The following is a 20,237-nucleotide window of genomic DNA, read 5'->3' as shown; positions in this document are numbered from 1 at the left end:
AATTTAGCAGTTTTTTTTTTGTATAATAATGCTAATGAGCCTTCTTAGAAAATTTAACATTGTGCATACATATCACATATACATGCATCTGTACAAAAGAAGCGCTACTTCGTTGGTTCTGTAGCAATGTAAAATTAAACGTTAAACATAAAATTCAAGCATTTCTAATTTTTAGTTTTAACAAAACTTTATTCGATTTTATTTATTAAAAACTTAAAATTACAATTAAATATTATTTAACTTAAAGTAAAAATCTTCTATCTATTAATGTTTTGGCTGACAAGTTGCTTTTCATTTTTGAGCAAAAAATCTTTTTTATTAATTTTTGTACTAAACACATAATAAAAATTGCAATTAAAATATTTCCTGTCGCTAAAAATATAGTTGATATCAAAATAATTTCAAATAAAAATAATTGAAATTCATTGCCATATAAGAAAACTCTTGAAAATGAGAAATTGTTGTCGATGTAAAAAGTTCCCTTATCTGAAAAAAAAAAGAATAATAATTAAAATGGGAATTATTGATGTTGAATAAATTAAATTTTATATGAAGATTTGATCCCTAACAATATTGGAATAATCAGGTTCTGCTCATAATAATTATTAATTGTTTAATTATAGCATCAATCGTTATTATTTAATTATAGCATTATATGTGGGCTAATTTTTTTTATATTTCAAAGAATGTTTTAGTTTGAAAGTATTGCCAGATTATTGTGAGATTATAGTCGTTTTTGTTACTTAATAAATTGGTTTACCCAATAAATTATTAGCAAAATTTCAAATAATTAAACACTAAAAGTTTTCACGTAAATACTCACATAGGTGAGACCGGCACAAGTGCAATATTTAAATTGTAAAGTAAAAAAAATTCAGATAATTTAAATGCCAACTATAGTTTAAATAAATGTTTAGTTATTCCCTTCCAGAATTTTTTACTGATAATTCTAAAAAAGTTATAAACGAATTTTCAAAACAAAAAAAAATATATATGCAGAAGCAATTATTTTTAAATTATGCATTAGGGCTTAGGTCAAGTATATTTAAGTCTAGTAAAAAATATCAGTGTATGTTTTTTTTTTATACATGAAACAATCCGATGCTAGACTATTTTACATTGTTACATTGCATGAGCCTTATTAAATGTTTTAATTTAATTAATTTGAGTAGGTATACGTATAAGATAGATAATTTAAGCAATAATGTCCTATTTATAACTACGATATATATGAATGTAAGCAGTTGTTAAAATTAGCTTATAGCCATTCTATTTAGATTAATTGATTGCATTTTGTTGATTGAAATTCGGAAACCTTAATAAAATCCTGAAATTTATTTACTATATAATACTAAGCTTTCTTATACAATGATTTTATGAGCAATTGTTTTTATAAATATTTGAGTCAAATATTGATTAGGATGTTTTTTAATGACACACAATTAACGTACTGCCTTTAGAATGTTATTTAAGGAATCCTAGTTATTGTTTACTGATTTAGATATTTATTACATTACATTATTACAAGATTTATTACACAATCATTACATGTAATAAATGTATATGTATATGGAACTATGTCTATGGAACTATTTAGCAAAAATTCAAAAGGATAACGTCTATAATCTCATTTAGTCATTATAAAAAAACTTAAATTTTAAGTATTGCATTTTAATTATAAGTGATTGTCTCATGCATTTTTTCAAACATTTATTCCATATGATGTAGAAGAACTACATGATGTATACTCACTTTCGGTTAAATAATTGTCAAATTCACAATCCAAAATTTTTTCAATAATATTTTTTTCTTTCAATATGTAATCTAAATCCTTAATAGCCTAAAAATATAAAAAAAATTTATTTGTAATTGCAGTTTAAAGAAAAATTTTATAATTTACAAAAAATAAAAACAGCTTTAAAAAATTTTTTACCCATTCTTATACGTACTATCTTTTAGAATATTTTTAACATGATTTTTTTTAAAATCTAATGTGTGCAGAAACTCTAAGAACTATAGTAAATTAAGTTAACTGGTAACTTTATTTCTATAAGATTTACAATGTGACTCCGAACAAACGTTAACGATATATGCATGTTATTATTGTTTTACAGCTATGTGCACGTTGCTGTTGTTTATTTTTACATTTAAAATCTTTTGATAATAATATAATTGTACAATAAAAGACAATATCCAATTCACATGTTATTTCGATTGTTTTGTATTTCAACGAAAGTTATTTGTCCTTCGAATAGCTTTACGTATGATTTGCTCATACCTCTGTACCTCAGTTTTTAAAATATCCGTTTAAGCGGTTAGTCACTGATATGAGTAGAAAAAAAAAAATTTTTTTTTTTGTTTTTCTTCTTTGACTTGTTTCTTTGACTCGTTATCCGTTTGTTCTACAGTTCTATGAAGAAATTTTCTTTGTTTATTTCATTAAACTGCTTCTAGTTATTTTCTAATGTTATTGCAAATTAGAACGCATATAATTGAATTTCAAGAAAGCTAATTAATAATTTTATATAAAATATTAAAAATATAAAGTCGGCTCATTAATTCATCACTATCAATCACATGGCCAAAGTATAAACTCATTAAAATTCTATTAAAATCGTTTCTGCCGAAGTCAGGATACACGAAATTAATATGCGCAGGCAAACAGACAAACAAACAAGCTGAAATGTGTCTAAGAATATATATGTATATATATATAAGTCACGTTCCCATAACAAGAATAAATTTATTTCTGTCTTGTTTGTAATATTATTATATTATTCATGCGATGGGATAGGCCAGAATGTTTTCACTGTAATTTTATTAATATAGAAAATAATAATATATTAATAAATTTATTAATATTGAATTAGCTTCTATGAAATATTAATTTTTTTACGAAATATAACATTTTGTACATAATAATATATTAATATACTTTGTAATATCTACTCCTATATATTTAAAATGAATAGAATTGAAGTTTCGCATACATTTGCCCGATAATGCATATATTTTTAGTATGCAAATTAACAATAAAATTAAATAAGATTTAAATTCTGTATTCTGATACGGACAATTCTTATCTATACGTTTGAATATAACAGTTGTACTAACTATTATATTCAAACATATATTACGAATGTATACGAAGTGTACATATTATTTTTTCAATTAACGCTACCTATTAAGTGCAAATCTAACGTCAATTACATAGATTGCAGATTTTATCACTGTAATTTCCTTAATCTGTATACTGTACAATATTTAAATTGAAATTTAAATAGAGAAAAACTAATTTAGTAATAAATAATTTGACGAATTTTGAATATTTTATAATGACTAATAAATCTTCGACTTAATTAATTTATTGTTTGTGACGTAAGATTTAGAACTTATTTTTTTCCGTGTTATTTTTAAAAAATTATATTATGTAAGTATATACATATGTATAAGGTGTATAGACATTAATAATAATTTTGTAAATGGTATGACACTAAAATTCTAGTTGTTATATAAAAGTTGAAAATGTTTTTTTTATTGTTTTTGTTAGAATTTAAAAATCAAATTTTTATACCTTTTATTTGTGTATAGTAATAAAGTTACGTTATATACGTACATGATCGATAAAAGCGCAAAAGAATCGATTTACACTACTATAAGCCACTGTTGTCTTTTCAAGTGTGCAATCGAATACCTTATGTGAAGAAAATTCTTTTTCATAATGAACTTGAGAGATGTTTACTGATTTTAAAAATGGCATTAACAGCTTTCCGTAATAGGATCTTAAATAAAATTAAAGCATAAAAAAAATTTTATTATTGAAAAAATGTTAAAGTAGATTCATTACGATGAAAGTTGTCTAGACAAATACGAGGTAAATTGCTGAATTTTTATATAAAAAATTATTTATCAGTGTTTAATTTTATTATTTTTAAATATGTATTTGAATTCTTCTGAAATATTATAACAATATAAATATTATATTAGATTATACCTTAATAAAGTTGGTGCTAAAATTGTATAAGTTTGTTGATCAGAACCAATTAATAGACCACGTTTACCACACATATTATGAGATTCACGTTGCAATTGTAAGATCATAGAAGACATATCAGTATCAGAGAAACCATGTGGTGATCTACCGTGTATATAAAAACCATATGAATCTTGTAATAATATCATAACTGATATATTGGCTAATGAACATATATCAATGAAACGTTGTAAAGGGTTTCCAAATATTTGACAAAATATATAATTCAGGAGTCTTTGCGATAAATAAATGGTTGTATAGAGAATTATCACAATTGCAAAATGAATTATTCGATCTTCTGTTAATTTTGATGATTTCTCCTGGATAATCTGAAAGAAAGAATAAAAGCGTTGTGAAGGAAATAAATAAATTAATTATTTGAGTGTTCGATTGTAAATCATGTAAAAAATAAATTATGTGGTCCAGTATGCGTAAAGTCTTCGCATTAAAAAGTTTCAAGTGTGTAAATTATGTTGAATTGGAATAAATTCGAAGAAGTTTTATATAATATCGACTCACCCATTTTTATATAGAATGATAGATTAAATACTCCTACATATTAATTTATACAAAAGTATCAAAAACTTATATTATAATAATTACTTACAAATGATGCTGCACGGAAAGTAACACGTGCAAAAGTGACAATAAAAAATATTCAAAGTTTGATTTATTATTTTTTAGGAATAACTGCGTGAACAACACGGAAAGAGAGTTTTTGTAAAAGAAAAGTAAAATATTTTTTTGTTAATTTGTTACTTTAAGAAAAATTGAGTTGAGAAATAATGTGGGTTTATGAAAATCTATCCAAAAATCTTATTAAGTACGCGTTATTATATGTGGGATTTGTAACAGAATTTCTTAAATTTTGGGAGTTTAATTAAATTGTGGAAGTTTAATTAAATTTTGAGCTGTCAAATCATATTGCAAGATAATAAACTTTTTTTTGCTGGGTGCCAGATGAGTATATAGCTAGAAAAAATATAAATAATTTAATTTAAAGTTTTAATTTTGTAAAAATTTTTTTTAAATATACCATACTTAACCAATTTAATTGGAAATTTTCTTAACGAAAATGGTCAATTTTCGAAGAAGTCTTTTAAACTAAATTATTCTGATTTGAAAATTTCCTATTTGTAAACTAAAATGAAATAAGTAATGTAAGGACTCAAGACTGTATTTCAATATTTTTGAGATTTTGCGGGTTTTGAGAAATTCAGATACTACAGTATTTATTTTGGGGAATGGATAGAAGCATTGATTCTTAATTTACAAAACTCTTAATTTATGAGTTTGTGTGCACCCAACAATATTTTGATATACAATGCTAAATGGTACTAATTCATCCCATTAAATCTTATAATTAAACCAAATTTATAGTTTTCAGTACAAATTTGTGAGTTAATAATTTCAGCCATACTTACACTCATGAAAATCCACATAAGCAAGCATTGGAATGTTATTGAAATTTTACGTCTTTTACACAATTGAATCCATTCATTTGCTACAAAAAATATTCTCCAAGCAGAAACTGAATTTTCGTTGTAACTTCGAGCCTGCAAAAAAATTTAACCTTTGGCATATTTATAAATGTACATCGTAACTACCATGACTTCAAAATTGTAGTAGATAATACTGAACATTAATACGCAATTCAGCTTAAAAATTGTGATTGCTGAATTTTGTATTAATACAGTATTTTCCTAATTTTGAAGTCACAAATATTTTATTTATCAATGCTTATGAACTTATTATCAATGCTTATGAACTTGTTTTGTTTGTAAGCAAGTTCATAAGCATTGGTTGGACGTCAATTAACTTAGTTTTTCAATGCAAATTGCAATAAGTGAATCAATATTCCATGCTGAATTCTTAAACTGAATTCGCTTTTTATGTATTTTTAATATTTAAATATCATTCTACCAACAAAGGCCATTAAAATCGACATAAGATTTCATAATCATAAATACTTGTCTTTTTCAAACAGTTTTAAACTCAAAACCACTAACACAAAAGCAAATTCAGCTTATATAAATTTTAAAAATTAATTTTACACTAGAGCAAACCGATGGAGTGTCACAGTTTCCTTTAAAATTGAAATGCACATCATTTGCTCTCGGTCTTTCCCAATCAATAAAACATAGATCCACTTTAATGATTCTCCAGAAATGAAAAAATAAGTAAATACTCTAAAAAATTAATAAAATAAGTTTTGATCTTTCAATATGGTATGTTTTCCATTTAATATTTTAAAGCCATATACCTTTAAAACCAATGCAAAATAAATTAGTATTTCAATATTATTTGATTGTTCTATTGGCAACATAATACTGACAATTTTTTGTGTTGTAAATACTAAGAAACAATGTATGGCAACAATTGCAGCAATTAAAAAGAATGCATTAGCAAAATATGAAAATAAGTACAAGGTGAATTGGAAGAATGCTGATAAATCATAGAATTCTTTATTTTGTCGCGTTTTAAAATTATAAGTTCTAAGTAAGGCTAATGCAAATCCAATACATAAAAATAGTGGTAATAAAATTTCAAACCAGTAATTCAAAAATTGTTCTTTTATAAAATTCATCTTGAAATTGAATCCATACATAGTGTCCAAACTACTATTCGAAGATATATCGACATTTTCATAATTAATTTTAATAATCGGAATTGAAATTTTATTATTGTCTCGAATTGAACATTCGATTAAAATATCATTAACAAATCGAATTGATCGAAATATTTGTACTTTGTAGGCATCCTCATAAATTGGTGAATAACGTTCATGATGTAATCTTGGTAAAGTTTCAATCAATTGAAATCTTTTTACAAGCTGCCAATTTTCTAACTTTGTATTCTAAAATATGTAAAAACATTAAGTGATCAATATTAATTCTATATATAGTTTTTGTAAATTATACTTACCAAATCATTAGAAAATGCATTTCTAATTAAAATTGGTACTGATTGCAAGTATTCTTGTTTTCCAATCGAATAATTCAAAAATAAATTTATAAAATTTTTATTACCCATAATTTCACCAAGATTTATTAAGTTTCTTAAATTGAATTTACATTTGATTAAGAAATTTTTGCCGAATTTAAAATTGTGGTGTTCTGGTAATGAGAATTGATTACATAAACTTAAATCATTTGGTGATATTAGCCCCATACGTTGAAGTTTACCATCTAGTGAATAAGTTGTTGTGTAAAATTGAAGAAAACTTTCTTGACTTTTACCATCTAAACTATATGAATAATCAATTGTTTTTTCAATTTCTTGTATGGTACTTTTTTCAGCTTTTTTATAAAAAATGAACGGTTTTATATCTTTTAAGTCTTCATCACTATAAACGGAAGCATATTCTGTAGTTTGAGCTAATATGAAAATACTACATGGTGAATTTTTATCTAAACTATAAAAGGATGCAACACACAAATTAGCTAAATGATTACAAGCTGTTGCATTTTTAAATGTTCGACAAAATAAAGCTGTAAATTTTAAGTTTGCATAAATACCCCAGTTACCAAAAGCATTGTAATTTAAATAATTCTTTAGTATTGAGCTTTCAATACAATAATTTTCATATAAAAAATTTGCTCCCAAATCACATTCATTACAATTTGTTTCATTTTCAATTTGATATTCTGGTGGCTGTACTATTTGAAGTGATTTCACTGTAATATTTCGAGCTGATCTAACAATTTCTCTAACATATTTAATTTTACAGTCGATTGAATTATCAGGTATTGATCTTGGTATATAGTCGATTACGCAAGTTTTATTACATTTACTTACGCAAATTGGCTGATATTCAAAAGTATCGAAGAGAATGTTTGTAGCTATCTCTCTCGGACACACGCAATCAAACTCTGGAAAAAATATGAAAATTTTTTATTATATTTTTTGTAGAATATTTTATAAATTGACTGGTTTCCAATGCATTGATTGGTTGTAAATTGGCGGATTAGGAAAAAATATATATTCATTGCATATATTCCATAAATATCTTACTTTTGTGTATTGTACAAGTTGGGTCTTACTTGAAAACCTTATTTAAATTAATCTTAAATTTGTAATTCTTAATATTTTGCTTATAATTTGTAATTAATGTTATAAAGAATAAAATTTTAATTTTACAATTTTGTATGGCAAAAATTCATTTTTCACAAATTTTATAAATTAATCAACATATTTTCAAGGTCAGATATTAAAAGATTTGAATTCAGCATTGTGTTTTATTGATTGCTTCGAATATATATATATACGTAAACTTTTTCAGTATTGATTAATGTTCAAAATTTTGCCAAAAAGTCATATCTAAAGGTCTTACGAGTACATACTAGGTGTATAGCAAATAAATTTTCTCTAATCTACAATTTAACTTGTGTATGACGGCTTTTTAATAGACAAATGTGGTAATAAATAATCAAGCAATTTAAAAGAAAAATTACAAATTTTTTTAGATTTTTTTACACGCGAGAAATATTTTTAGAAAAGTGTTTGCAAAAATAGTATTTTTTTTTCATAAAAATTGTACTCTTGTTACTAGCACTTGATGGTGTAAGTTCAGTAATTCAATAAAAAATTTAAATTCAAATAAACACTAAAAAGTGACAATACGAAAAATCTAATTGCAGATTAAATTTTTCTTTTGAAAATAATTAAATAAGTGCGATATCATGTTGTAAATAAGCACTGCCAAATCCAAAGGATTGTCAAGTAACAACTTTGAGATTTAAAAGCATGAATTTTTCTTTTATCCCTTATTAGTTCAAATACTGCGATTGCATACTTTACGGATAGAGAACATATAAGAAGCATTAATAAAATGTTTTATTTGGATGACTAATTAAGACAGTGTTGAGATAGGAAATTTTACAATTTGAGACTCCAACATTAGTTGTTTGATTTCGGAGAAATTTGGAAAAGCATACCTTAACCTATTCGAAAATAAATTGCCGAAAACTGAAATTTTGTAAATTTTGAAAAGAAATACCTGGTAAGGAGAAGATAGAAAAAAATATTGTTCTAGAATGGAAAAAACTCTTTTATTAACGTCTTCTACCTAAAATTTCAAACTTTTATAATTTGTCTTTATTTGCGAGTTATTTTATTACAATTTGCGTTGATCTTAAAAATAGTTAAAAAATTGTTTAGATAATGTAGTAGTTTTGTATACAGAGGGATGAACGTAAGAACAAACAAACAAAGTGAAAATAATAGGCACATTATTTCTATGTTATTGCAAATAATTTAAAGCTATTCCGTTCTATATTTTGTAGAATAAAAGGATTTTTAATGTAATCTTTTTTTTTGTAGGATGTAAAAGTAAAAATTTTATCGTTTAAAAAATTTCTTATTTTTAGCAACTTTTTAAATAATTTTCTTTATACACGAATAGTAATTAAGTTTTATATTTATTAAGTTTTGCTTTTTAAACATAAAATAATTTATTAAAAAAAATACACTTCGTTTTTGGCATTTTTCCAAAAAAAAAATTGAGAAAAAGTGCTTTTAGTTTCACGCTGTCCGTCCATGGACATATTTACAAAACTTCTGAACCCTTGAAGCTGAAATTTTACACTTGAAAGCTGAAATTTTACATGTACATGCGTAGATCTATACTAGAAAATTATTTCCCTAGAAAATTTTTTCCTATCTCCCTAGAAAATTTTTGGCGCTTTATATTTCTGAAACTGCAAGCTTTTTATTTTTTTTCCCTAAACTCACATAATCAACCTTTTTAATTCCAGCATTGCGTTAACGTCTTTTTCAACATTTTTTTTTTGTTTTATTTCACACAGATCGCTTATATTGTTCATCCTAGAAGCATGCAATTTTTAAAGTTATTCGTATATGAATAAAAAAAAAAATAATTCTAGTAATACAGTAGGGACATAGATTATTTTTAAAAGCGGTATTTTCACGTCCTGAAGAGAAAAATGCTAAATTACAAAACATTGGTTTGACCCAACTTTGTTTATTTCCGCTTTACTTTCTTATAATTAATTTTGACCAATAAAAACATTTCAACTTCTTGTTATTCTAATTTAATTTTCTCAATACGTCCGAAATGTAAAATATTTTTATTCTCTATAATAAATTTATTTTGGAACTTAAATAAATTATTCAATATTTTCTATAATTATTTAATATATTCGAAAAAATTACTTATTACCGCGAAAGTCTAGCAGTAGATTCTAGAAATTTTACAAAAGGTGTTTAATTTGTTTATAGATTGTACACAGTTAACGTTATTTAACTATATATGTATGTATATGTACATATATATCTAAATTATCGGATTGCTTTTAAAAATTTTTCTTACAAATTTTCTTACAAATTGTTTTTGTTTTTAATTTTAATCCTTTTCATTACAGCTAGAAGTTGTGGAATCATTATAAGTAAGTTTTCAAAATTAATTAGAGTAAAATGGAAACTGATAAAGAAATATATTGAATTTCTATGGCCCAATATTTTAACGTTGACATTGGTATCTGAGCATTTTGGCGTACATGAAAATAATTGAGAAGTTACTGGTATACCAACACAATTCTACTAATAGGGCCTGAGCCCTGCTCTGTACTGTTGGGGGCAATTATGTGATGCGCCTTAAAGTGTTTAAAGGAATGGGGTAAAGAAGATTATCACACTTAATAAGAAGTTAATTATTTTCGAAATATTGGTAGAACAAGAATTGGCTGTGTTCGAATGATCGATACAGATACTTTCGATTTATTGAATACAACATTCCAATGGAATAATATTAGCTTATACGATTGTATTTAAAATCTATTAAAAAAGTAGAAGGCATTTGATGGGAAACATTTCTACAAAACTGTAAGCTATTCTCATACATCTCGAATTACTTTTTTATTAGGGGGACGTCATATAACATTTATAGAAAATTATCACGAAATGAATCAAGTAAATATGAAAAATGCATGATAAAATTATTGTTAATAAAAACCTAATGAAAAAATTATTACAGTAATTTCTTTTTTTAAATGATAAAAACTTTTATAATATAAAGCAGAAAGGTTAAATGAGTCGTGGCGAAATTAGTGCATACAGACGCTCAGGTTTTCGGTCAGCATGAACGAGTTCTTTACTTCACACAGATGACTACAATATTGAAGGGTGTGCCAATACTAGTAACTTGTACGAGTATAGTAACTTACATGTAAGTTTAATTTTTAAACTATGTAAATTAATTAGTAAATTTAAAGGCTAATTTAAATTTTTGTATTGACTAACTATAAAATAATTGTTTCTATTAAAATTTTAGTGTATAAATATAATTAATTTCTTTAACTAAATAAATAAATACACATCCAAATTTACTATATTGAATAGATTTAAAACAGTGCCAATTGACACCATATTTGACAACTGACACAAAAAGTAATTAATGATAATTAAAGGGTTATTAATTTTTATTTTCGTTTATTGGTCTTTAAGTTTCCCCACTCCACCTTAAGTTAGAATCCTTGCAATAAACAAATAATTTAATTAAATTCCTTTTTATTGATTTAAACATTAATATTCAGCGTACTTAACACAATCTTTAAAATTAACTATGCATAGAGCAACTATGAATTAAGAAAATTTATAATAGATTGTTACGAGTCCCTAATTCTGATATTTTAATTGAATGATTTATTTTGGACGCCATCTAAGACAATTTCAAATAAAAATGAAATATTATACTGTTTGGGTTTATTGTAACTAGAAATTGGGTTAACTGGTTATTTGCTTGATAGTACATTTATTTTCCTAGCCAAGTACATAGGTCCTTATTATGATCGAACATTTAAACAAATTAATGGACAACAACACCGTAATTGCTAAAGGATAGAAAAATTCGATTGTTTTTGAAAAAAAGCAAAAACAATGTACATATTGTTTTCGGTAGGTTTTCTAATGTCTTGCGCTAGCAACATTTTGGATTTGAGGAATGAAAGTATTCACCGATCATAATTTAAAATATCATTCGATTTGCCTAGTTCATTCGACTCGCCTAACCATTCGCTTCGCCGACCATAATAAAAGTAATAATTTCAATTCCAACTATTACCATTATTATTGCTTTAAAAATGAAATAGATTTGAATTTGAAAATGGCCTTAAGTCACTTTCAGAATAAAACAATAAATTATTTAAATGACCTGCAAATGCTACTATTCCCAATACGGAGAGTTAGCAGACTTTTATATACCGAAAGATCATCGTAAATAACAAACCCAATTGTTATCGCATTTCTGAACATTAAAATAAATTTTATAAAAAAAAACTTTTATAAACTCAAATTTACAAACACCATTAAATAAAAACGAATCTATAATAATTTAGAATTTATTTTTTTTCACCATTTCCACAATATAAATGTAAAATTACCTTTAAGATATATTTTTTTAAATAAGGTTAAATTAATGTTTACGTAGATATAAAAAGAAATCGATAATGAAATAAATAAATAGTTAAAATGGTATTGTAAATAGTAAAATATGCATATTGGTGTGTGCGTATGTTACTACTAAAATCTAACTATATTAAAAAAAAAATCTGACGTGGTCAGCACATAACCGACCGCAATGTGTATTGTCTGGTTAAGTGAAAATGTTACAGAATATTATATAAATATCTGTTACATACTTCTTTCCAATTTTTAGGACATTAGTAAGCTTATAGTTAACATACCTAGAAAAATGTAAATTTGGCTCTTAGTAGAATTTCGCTTTGTTCTACCCGAATTCCCTGAAATGCTCGCCAGTTAGTTTCGGTAACAACCAAAACTCAAATATCAAATTTCAAGAAATTCCATCAATTCGCTCCGTAGATGTCTAGTTGCTGACGTCTGATTTCTTCCAAAAGTTAGGAGGTTTCGCGGACGATCGAACGAAGCTTATATATGAAATTTCAAGCAAATAGGTTGAATATTTTCTTTAAAATGGTCAAAAATGTAAAACAAGCACGCTAAAAAGTGCAGTTCCCGAGGTCTGATATATCCCAAAAGTTGATCAATCCGTGCCATGGTGGAAATAAACTTACATATAAAATTTCATCAAAATCGGTTCAGACGAATTTGAGATAAACGCGTGCATACACAGGCCGACAGACCGACAGGTTGCTAAAAATAGTTTATTTACACTTCCCTACTATGGAGAAGTGTATTCCCATCGAAAACTCGATATGCAAAATTTGTTGCCATCACATAACCTACCTATTGTATACACCAATACAGTCGGTAAAAAGTATATAGTTAAACAATTATTCATAAATTTGAATGATTCGTTTTTGAGTAAAATTAAATTTGAAGAAAATTTATAAATAAAATTTCAATTAAAGGTTAATGGATCAAGTTTATATTATGGGTTTCGTATTATAGGGCACCATTCATGGTATACATCAAAAAATTTAGAGCTATAAGAAAGCCATACCTAAAATTATAAACATAAAATTATATTGCAATTAAATCGCGCGTAATTTCTGTAATTACAATAAGATTGTTCTGCTAATAAATTATTCTATAGGGGAGGGGGTAATAAATAATGTCGGCCCGTATAGAAATTGATATTTGTGATAAAGGTCAAATATTACAGAATTGGGCCAAGAAATTAAGAAATGCTTCCTATATACTTATATAAATATATGGGTATAAATATTTAAATATAAGATAATTATCGTCTGTTTCGTATAATTAGGCACTATTACAATACAGAAATCAAATTAAATACACTTTTGAATTCCTTATTTTTTTTTTTTGACTAGTAAAAGTAAGAGAAAAGAAAGAAAAAATTTTATCTTGATTAATTTGAATGTTTTTGTTTTGAATAGTTTAGACTAGAATTTTGGACAGCTTCATTAAGGTTAAATGATATTTTTGTAGAAAACATAATTTCCGAGAATTAAAATTGTATAACAAGTTCATTTTAATTTTAACAATATTTATTATTATGACTTACTTTAAGTACACATAAATAGAAAATAATAGAAAATGTTTGTTTTTTATTTGAAATATGCTTTCATACCATCCAAAAGGTATGCAATAAATTTAAACTTAATCAAATAATTATGAGGAGTTATTTTTCTACAATATTATTATAAATAATTTATTAAAAAATTAATCTTCAAATTATTTTTGTGATTTTGTTAAAATTCGACGTTGAATATTTGAATTTTTCTAAATAAAACCTACTACCACACTAGTTGTAAGACAGCTACCACATTCCGTTACATGAATTCGCCCAATTATAATAGACCGTCTTTTGGGAAAAGAAACAACTTGTGAAAGTTTAGTGATATTTGCTTTATTTGTTTCTGAGTTATCGTACGAGCTGACGGACGGCCGGATGGACATGTTTAAATCAAAGTTGATTTTTTCGCTGAGCAAGCATATCTGTACATGTCCGTAACCGCAGATGACTTGTTCAAGTGGTTACAAACTCCGTACCAAAATAAATATACTCTTCAAGAAGGTGCAAGGGTATAAAACACATTGAAATTAATGTAAAATGATAAGTTCATGGAAAATAGTTTATTTCAAGCGAGAGCTTCTTTTATATGAGAGTTTTATAAACGGGTTATGATGTATATCAAAAGCTACTATATTGAAAACTAAAATTATTGACTTAATTTAGCTACAAGAAAAAATTTTTTTTTTCTAAAATTCAATTGATTTCTACAAATTCCATTTTCATGGGGTTGCACATTATGTATATGTACATACGTATGTACATATGTACATATACAAAATTTATTCCATTTTTTCTAATTGATTAAACAAACTTATATACAAAACCTTAAATGTAATGATTTAACTTCGATTTTATATTTATATTTATTAAAATTAAATCAATATCCTTACTATTTTCGGATCCAATTAAATTTTTTCCGCATGTTAAACATGTAAAATAATCCAAATCGTAATATTCATTCCTTTTACAACTTGATATACTTTTATATTTAAAAATATTATTGGTGCTACTAGTTTCTTCTTCAATTATATCCGAATCACCTGTCGTTTTTGAAAATATTACCGTTGGAAGAATAATAAAAATTACAAAATATTTTGATGGATCCATCAAAAAATTTTTATGAGTTTGTGCTCTCAGTTTGCTATGACTATTATTTTTTTTCAAAATGAATTTTCAAATTATTGTCAAAATCAAAATATATATTTTGCTACTGAGGTTTTTTTATTTTATAAAATATATAATTTTGAATTTTATATTAAAAAAAAATAAATTCAATTGTATTTGAAATTGAAGAATTCACGTTTCACATTTCCTTTTCATAAAGCAAGCGAAATGCAAGTTAACTTGTTGACCACAAAAACCGTACTAATAGAAGGTTATTTTTATTTTGAAAATTTAAGTAAGTAAAACTTTATACGTGCCGTTCTGTTAGTACCATTAAGGACTAAGTTCTTATATATTTATAGTTATAACAAAATGTTTGTGCGTAGTCATGACAATCGCTGTTATATTATTGGCAAAACATTTTTAATTTTGTAGACTTAAAAAACCAGGTGATTTTTCAAGTAAAAAGAAAAAAATCAGTTCAAAAGAGTTCAAGTTACTGAGGAAGTCTGCTTTCATGTTTTCTACTACTTATATATTAAAAAATGAGGTTAACAAGGGCGCTTTTCAAAAAGGGATATAATTTTGAATTAATAAAAAAATTATTTGTGTTAATTTTCGGTTTCGGGAGGTGTATAATATTAATAATTTCTTAATTAATATAGAAAATTACTATACATAGGTAGATTGAAAAACCCTGCCACTTTATAGACGCGCTAAGTTTGTTAAGGTTTTGTTTCAATAAATTATAGCATGTGAATAAATATTTTTTTTTAATTATAGAAGGGTGGAAATTATTTTTTATTTTCGAATTCTAGTTCAGATCATAAAAGGTGTTTCAAGAGAACTTTTGTATTTTTAAATTTTTAATTTTAATTATTAATTGCCTCTTTGATACAGCATCAGAAATCAAATTAATATTCGAAACTTATGTAAAAATTTTTATTACCTGAAAAAATATAATTCAATTTTGAAAAGAACAAAGCTCTAATAACTCTTAGCTTAACGTATTTTGTGTTAAAATTATTATTTGTTAAATGTTTGAATTAAAAATTTCAGTATTTTGTAAATCGTTGGATTTGTACAGAGCTGCTAAATTTAAATGAAGAAAAAAAAAATAAAAATTTAGGTAAGCTAAATTTGGTGTTGACAAGTTGGTTAATGATAAGGTATAATTATACAGAATAATCAGTAACTAAGAATGTTATTAAAACGAAATTTTAGATGGAACACTCTTTTAAATTACGTTAAATAAGAAATGTCTTTAACAGTGAAAAAAATTATTTTATAAAATACCAATACACTCATAGAGGGGGTACTGATAAGCCTGTTAAATCTATACAGATTTCAAAACTGTTTGCATGTAATTTAGCCATAAAATTACAAAGGTATTAGTATAATATGATTGATTACAAAGTTAAGAGTAAGTTAAGGTATACCAAATTTATAGCATCTTGATTTGGGCGATAATTTTATTCGACTTTTTCGAAATTTTTTCGATTTTCTTATTTGATATGCATTTTGGGGTAAGCTACATTTACGATAAATAAAAATATTAAAATATTTAATCAGTTTTTAAATTACTAAAGAATATTTTAGAAAAAATATAATGAAGGAAAAGTAAAATTAGTAACTGGAAACAGTGTAATAATTAAAGCAGCATACGTGTAGATCATGCTAAATGTACATACACCCAATGATGCGGATATAATTGAAATGTTCAACTAAAATTGCTTGCTTAAAATTGATTTGTGACTACGAACGTATGTGTTCGATGTCGTTAAGATTGCAAGAGTTCTTAGTGCAGCTGTTATAGAACTAAAAAAGCTATTCAATCATTTTAAGAAAATATTGAAAATAAAGAGTGCTTAAGTAAAGTACAATAAACTATATAAATAACATAGACCACCATATAAATTATTCAGCAAATCTTAGATTCATTCATTCGCCCGGATGTTCCAGATATCACAGAATGGACACGGTCAATCATTCCGTTATTTTTAAAATCTAGATGCAAATTTGTACAACAAGAAGGACAAGCATATTAAGTATCAAACTATTTTTTTTTATGATTATAGATAATGTTAACAAGTTACAAATAGCAAACTTAAAAAAAAACCTGTTTGAATTTCTAAGAACATTTTTGCGTTCAATTCTTTGATTATTTGAATATATGTACATTATACTGCCGCAGAAATTCTTATCGATTAAAGTAATTACCCATATTGCCCATATGTTGAAATACATGTACATACATACACAACATGTTATAATTCAAGCTTATGGTAATAACTTAATATATATGGTAATAACTTAACACTGGCGCGTTCACAATTAATTCATGCTCCTTCAACATATTTTAATTTAATAATTTATTCAAGGATGTGGTCGTAAAATTTCAAAATTTCTTAGTTTATTTAAGTATTCGTTTATTCACAATTAGTTATAGTTAGTTTAAAATTATTTAGTTGAAAAGCCCTAAAAAGTAAAACATTATAATTTATAATTTTATATTTATGTATGTATATTTTAAAATGGCCTCTGATTTCATTTTCATAAACATTGTTACTTGACACCTAAATTAAAAATTTAAAAAAAAATTTCTAATTTTAACAATTTACGAATTGCTTTCATTTATTTTAACTGTCGTTTACTTATCGTAAATTTTGGTTGAAAAATTGTTCATCCCAAACTTATGCAATATTTACTTAAAAGTAATTCAGCAAATTTCGATTTGTTTGTTAAAATGGAAATCTTTGAAAAATTTAAAATGAAAAAAAGAAAAATTATTCTTCGAGTCTGATTTGCTGTACAATAAATTTTTAAAATTTTGCATGTATGCACTTGAAACAGAATGCCTGAAAAGAAAGTATTCGCTAAAATAACGTGCGTTGCTGATTGACTGAACGCTAAAAAATATGGTGAATTGGTAATAGTAAAACTTAATTGTATATGCTTGGTTCAGAATATTTTTTTACCAGTTAATCTTTAAAAGATGAAATATTGTACGTAAAAAGAATCTTAAATGGAAACTTTAAGTAGCAGTTTCTACTATATTTTATAGGAGTGAAAGTGAAATATTTAATTAACACTTTTCGTTGACTTAAGTAAAAAATCATTCAATTTAACAAAAATTTTTCATTTGAAATCAACATTTTAATTGTTTGTACTTGTTTCCATTGAAATGCTCAGTAAATTGCTTTAATTTGTCTTGTATTTCATGATAATTAGACAAAAACCAGGAATTCGTGACACTACACTATTTTGAATACCTTATTATTAGAAGTTTTTTTTAAATTTTGTGAGCATGAAGATTGTATGTTAAATATATGCGTGCACAATTTTATACGTAATTATATGTATGTATGCATAATTTTATAAAAATGAAAATATCTCATTACAATTAACTTCTGTTATAGCGCAAAGAAATTTAGAAAGTTATTAAGGAAATCCACATATAGAATTGTAATTGTTTAATGTTATACTGCAATAATTGTAATTCATGAATTTGTGACAATAGCACAATATTTATTTCTATTAGAAATTAATTGCGTTAAATTAATTAAATTGTAAATTTGTATACAATTTTAAAATATTACAAATGCAGATTTTGCATGGAAGCACTTTTTCCTAATTGTTTTGGATTATGGGTTCAAACTCATTTATAGTTCACTTCTTGATGTAGTATAGAAGTAGATATTTAAATCTTGATATAAAAATTATAATAACTGTATAACAAGAAAAACTTTCTAATGAAATGTGTTATACTTGTCATTGGATTAAATTAAAAATTTAGTATGACGGAAACTATGATGTGCAATCCAACTTACATTGGGGCCTATTCTGAATATCAAATCATTAAGTAACAGTAATTCATTCACGAATGATTCCTGTCTATAATAAATATTTTAAAACTTTTATGATAAATGTCACTATCACTCAGAATTTGCCACACTGTTAACCCTTCATAATCATAAAACTATCAGTCATAATGAGAGTTGTCGTTGTTAGTTACAGGTTACTTCCACCTCGATTCAGTGTTATTGTCAATCGCATAAAAAATGTTGAGATGAACTATATTGCCATCAAATTTTTTCGATAAATTTTTTCAATCCAAAACTTAATAGAATAAAAATCATTAATATTAATCCTTGTTGAAAATTATTACGTTTCAAAGTTCAATACAGAAATGATTTAATTGAAAATTAATTTATGTACGTATTCATGTAAAATTTATAAAAATAAATTTTATTTATTCTTATTTACTCTTCTTATCTTTACAAAAATTCAATGGTACGGACAATTACAATATTGATCAAATATTTCTTGAAATTTTTCTGGATCATTTCTTACTACTTTATCAACAACTTTATAATTTTTAAGAAAAATTATTGTTGGAGTAGTTAACACCCTGTAACGACGTGTCAAATCTGTTGCCAAATCAGCATTAACTTTTAAATAAATTATTTGTGTCTTAAAAGGTGCCATGCTCTTTTGTAAATTTTCGACAACAGGACCATGGATTACTGATGCATCTGAGAAGAATTCAATTACTACCAATTTACTTTTTGCATTCCGAATTTTTTTAAGAAAATCCATGCTGGACTCAATCGTATGGCTTTCTATTTTTTTCATTTTTGTAAGTTTTTCGTTTTTAAGTTTTTGTAAATAAATTTTAGAAAAATATTTAAATTAATTTGCTATTATTTTAATTCCATATTACTGAATTTTGAAAATAATGTCAAATTTTTAAATAAGAGACCTTGTTAATATGATTAATTTATTCTATTAAATTGTATAATATTAGATATTAATTTTTTTGAAAGAATATTGGCAAATGTTGAGTTACAAATTTATATTTAAATTTGGTTTTCACTTTAAAAGATAGAAGATAAAATTAATATATGAAAATAATAATATAGGATAGATCTTACGTTTAGTTCGCTTATTGAGTTACAAAATTTACATTGTTGAATGTAAATGATAATCTGAATATTCCGAATAATCTAATGATAATCTGAATATTCCAGATTATCATTAGATTTCCACTAATAACCTATTGTGCTGTTTACATATTGTGCACATATAGGTACATGACTTCGAATTTTTGAAAATATCGAC

At 25.0% G+C, this 20,237-nt stretch overlaps 1 protein-coding gene across 1 annotated transcript; it reads right to left on the bottom strand.

The window, feature by feature from the left end:
* Window positions 1-241: 241 nt before the first annotated feature.
* On the bottom strand, window positions 242-19,751 carry LOC129609784 (meckelin). The gene is made up of 10 exons (XM_055521904.1): window positions 19,424-19,751; window positions 14,903-15,052; window positions 6,959-7,905; window positions 6,297-6,890; window positions 6,088-6,222; window positions 5,458-5,589; window positions 3,995-4,362; window positions 3,617-3,782; window positions 1,753-1,840; window positions 242-486 (listed from the first exon to the last, which is right to left on the bottom strand). Exons 1-10 carry the CDS (start codon window positions 19,749-19,751, stop codon window positions 242-244), a joined length of 3,153 nt encoding a protein of 1,050 aa, XP_055377879.1.
* Between the last annotated feature and the right edge of the window lie 486 nt (window positions 19,752-20,237).

The sequence above is a fragment of the Condylostylus longicornis genome, unplaced genomic scaffold, assembly GCF_029603195.1.
Source record: "Condylostylus longicornis isolate FDR11 unplaced genomic scaffold, ASM2960319v2 ptg000040l, whole genome shotgun sequence".
NCBI classification, from domain to species: domain Eukaryota; kingdom Metazoa; phylum Arthropoda; class Insecta; order Diptera; family Dolichopodidae; genus Condylostylus; species Condylostylus longicornis.
Note: the sequence above shows the minus strand (reverse complement) of the source record. Positions and strands in the feature narration are given on the sequence as shown.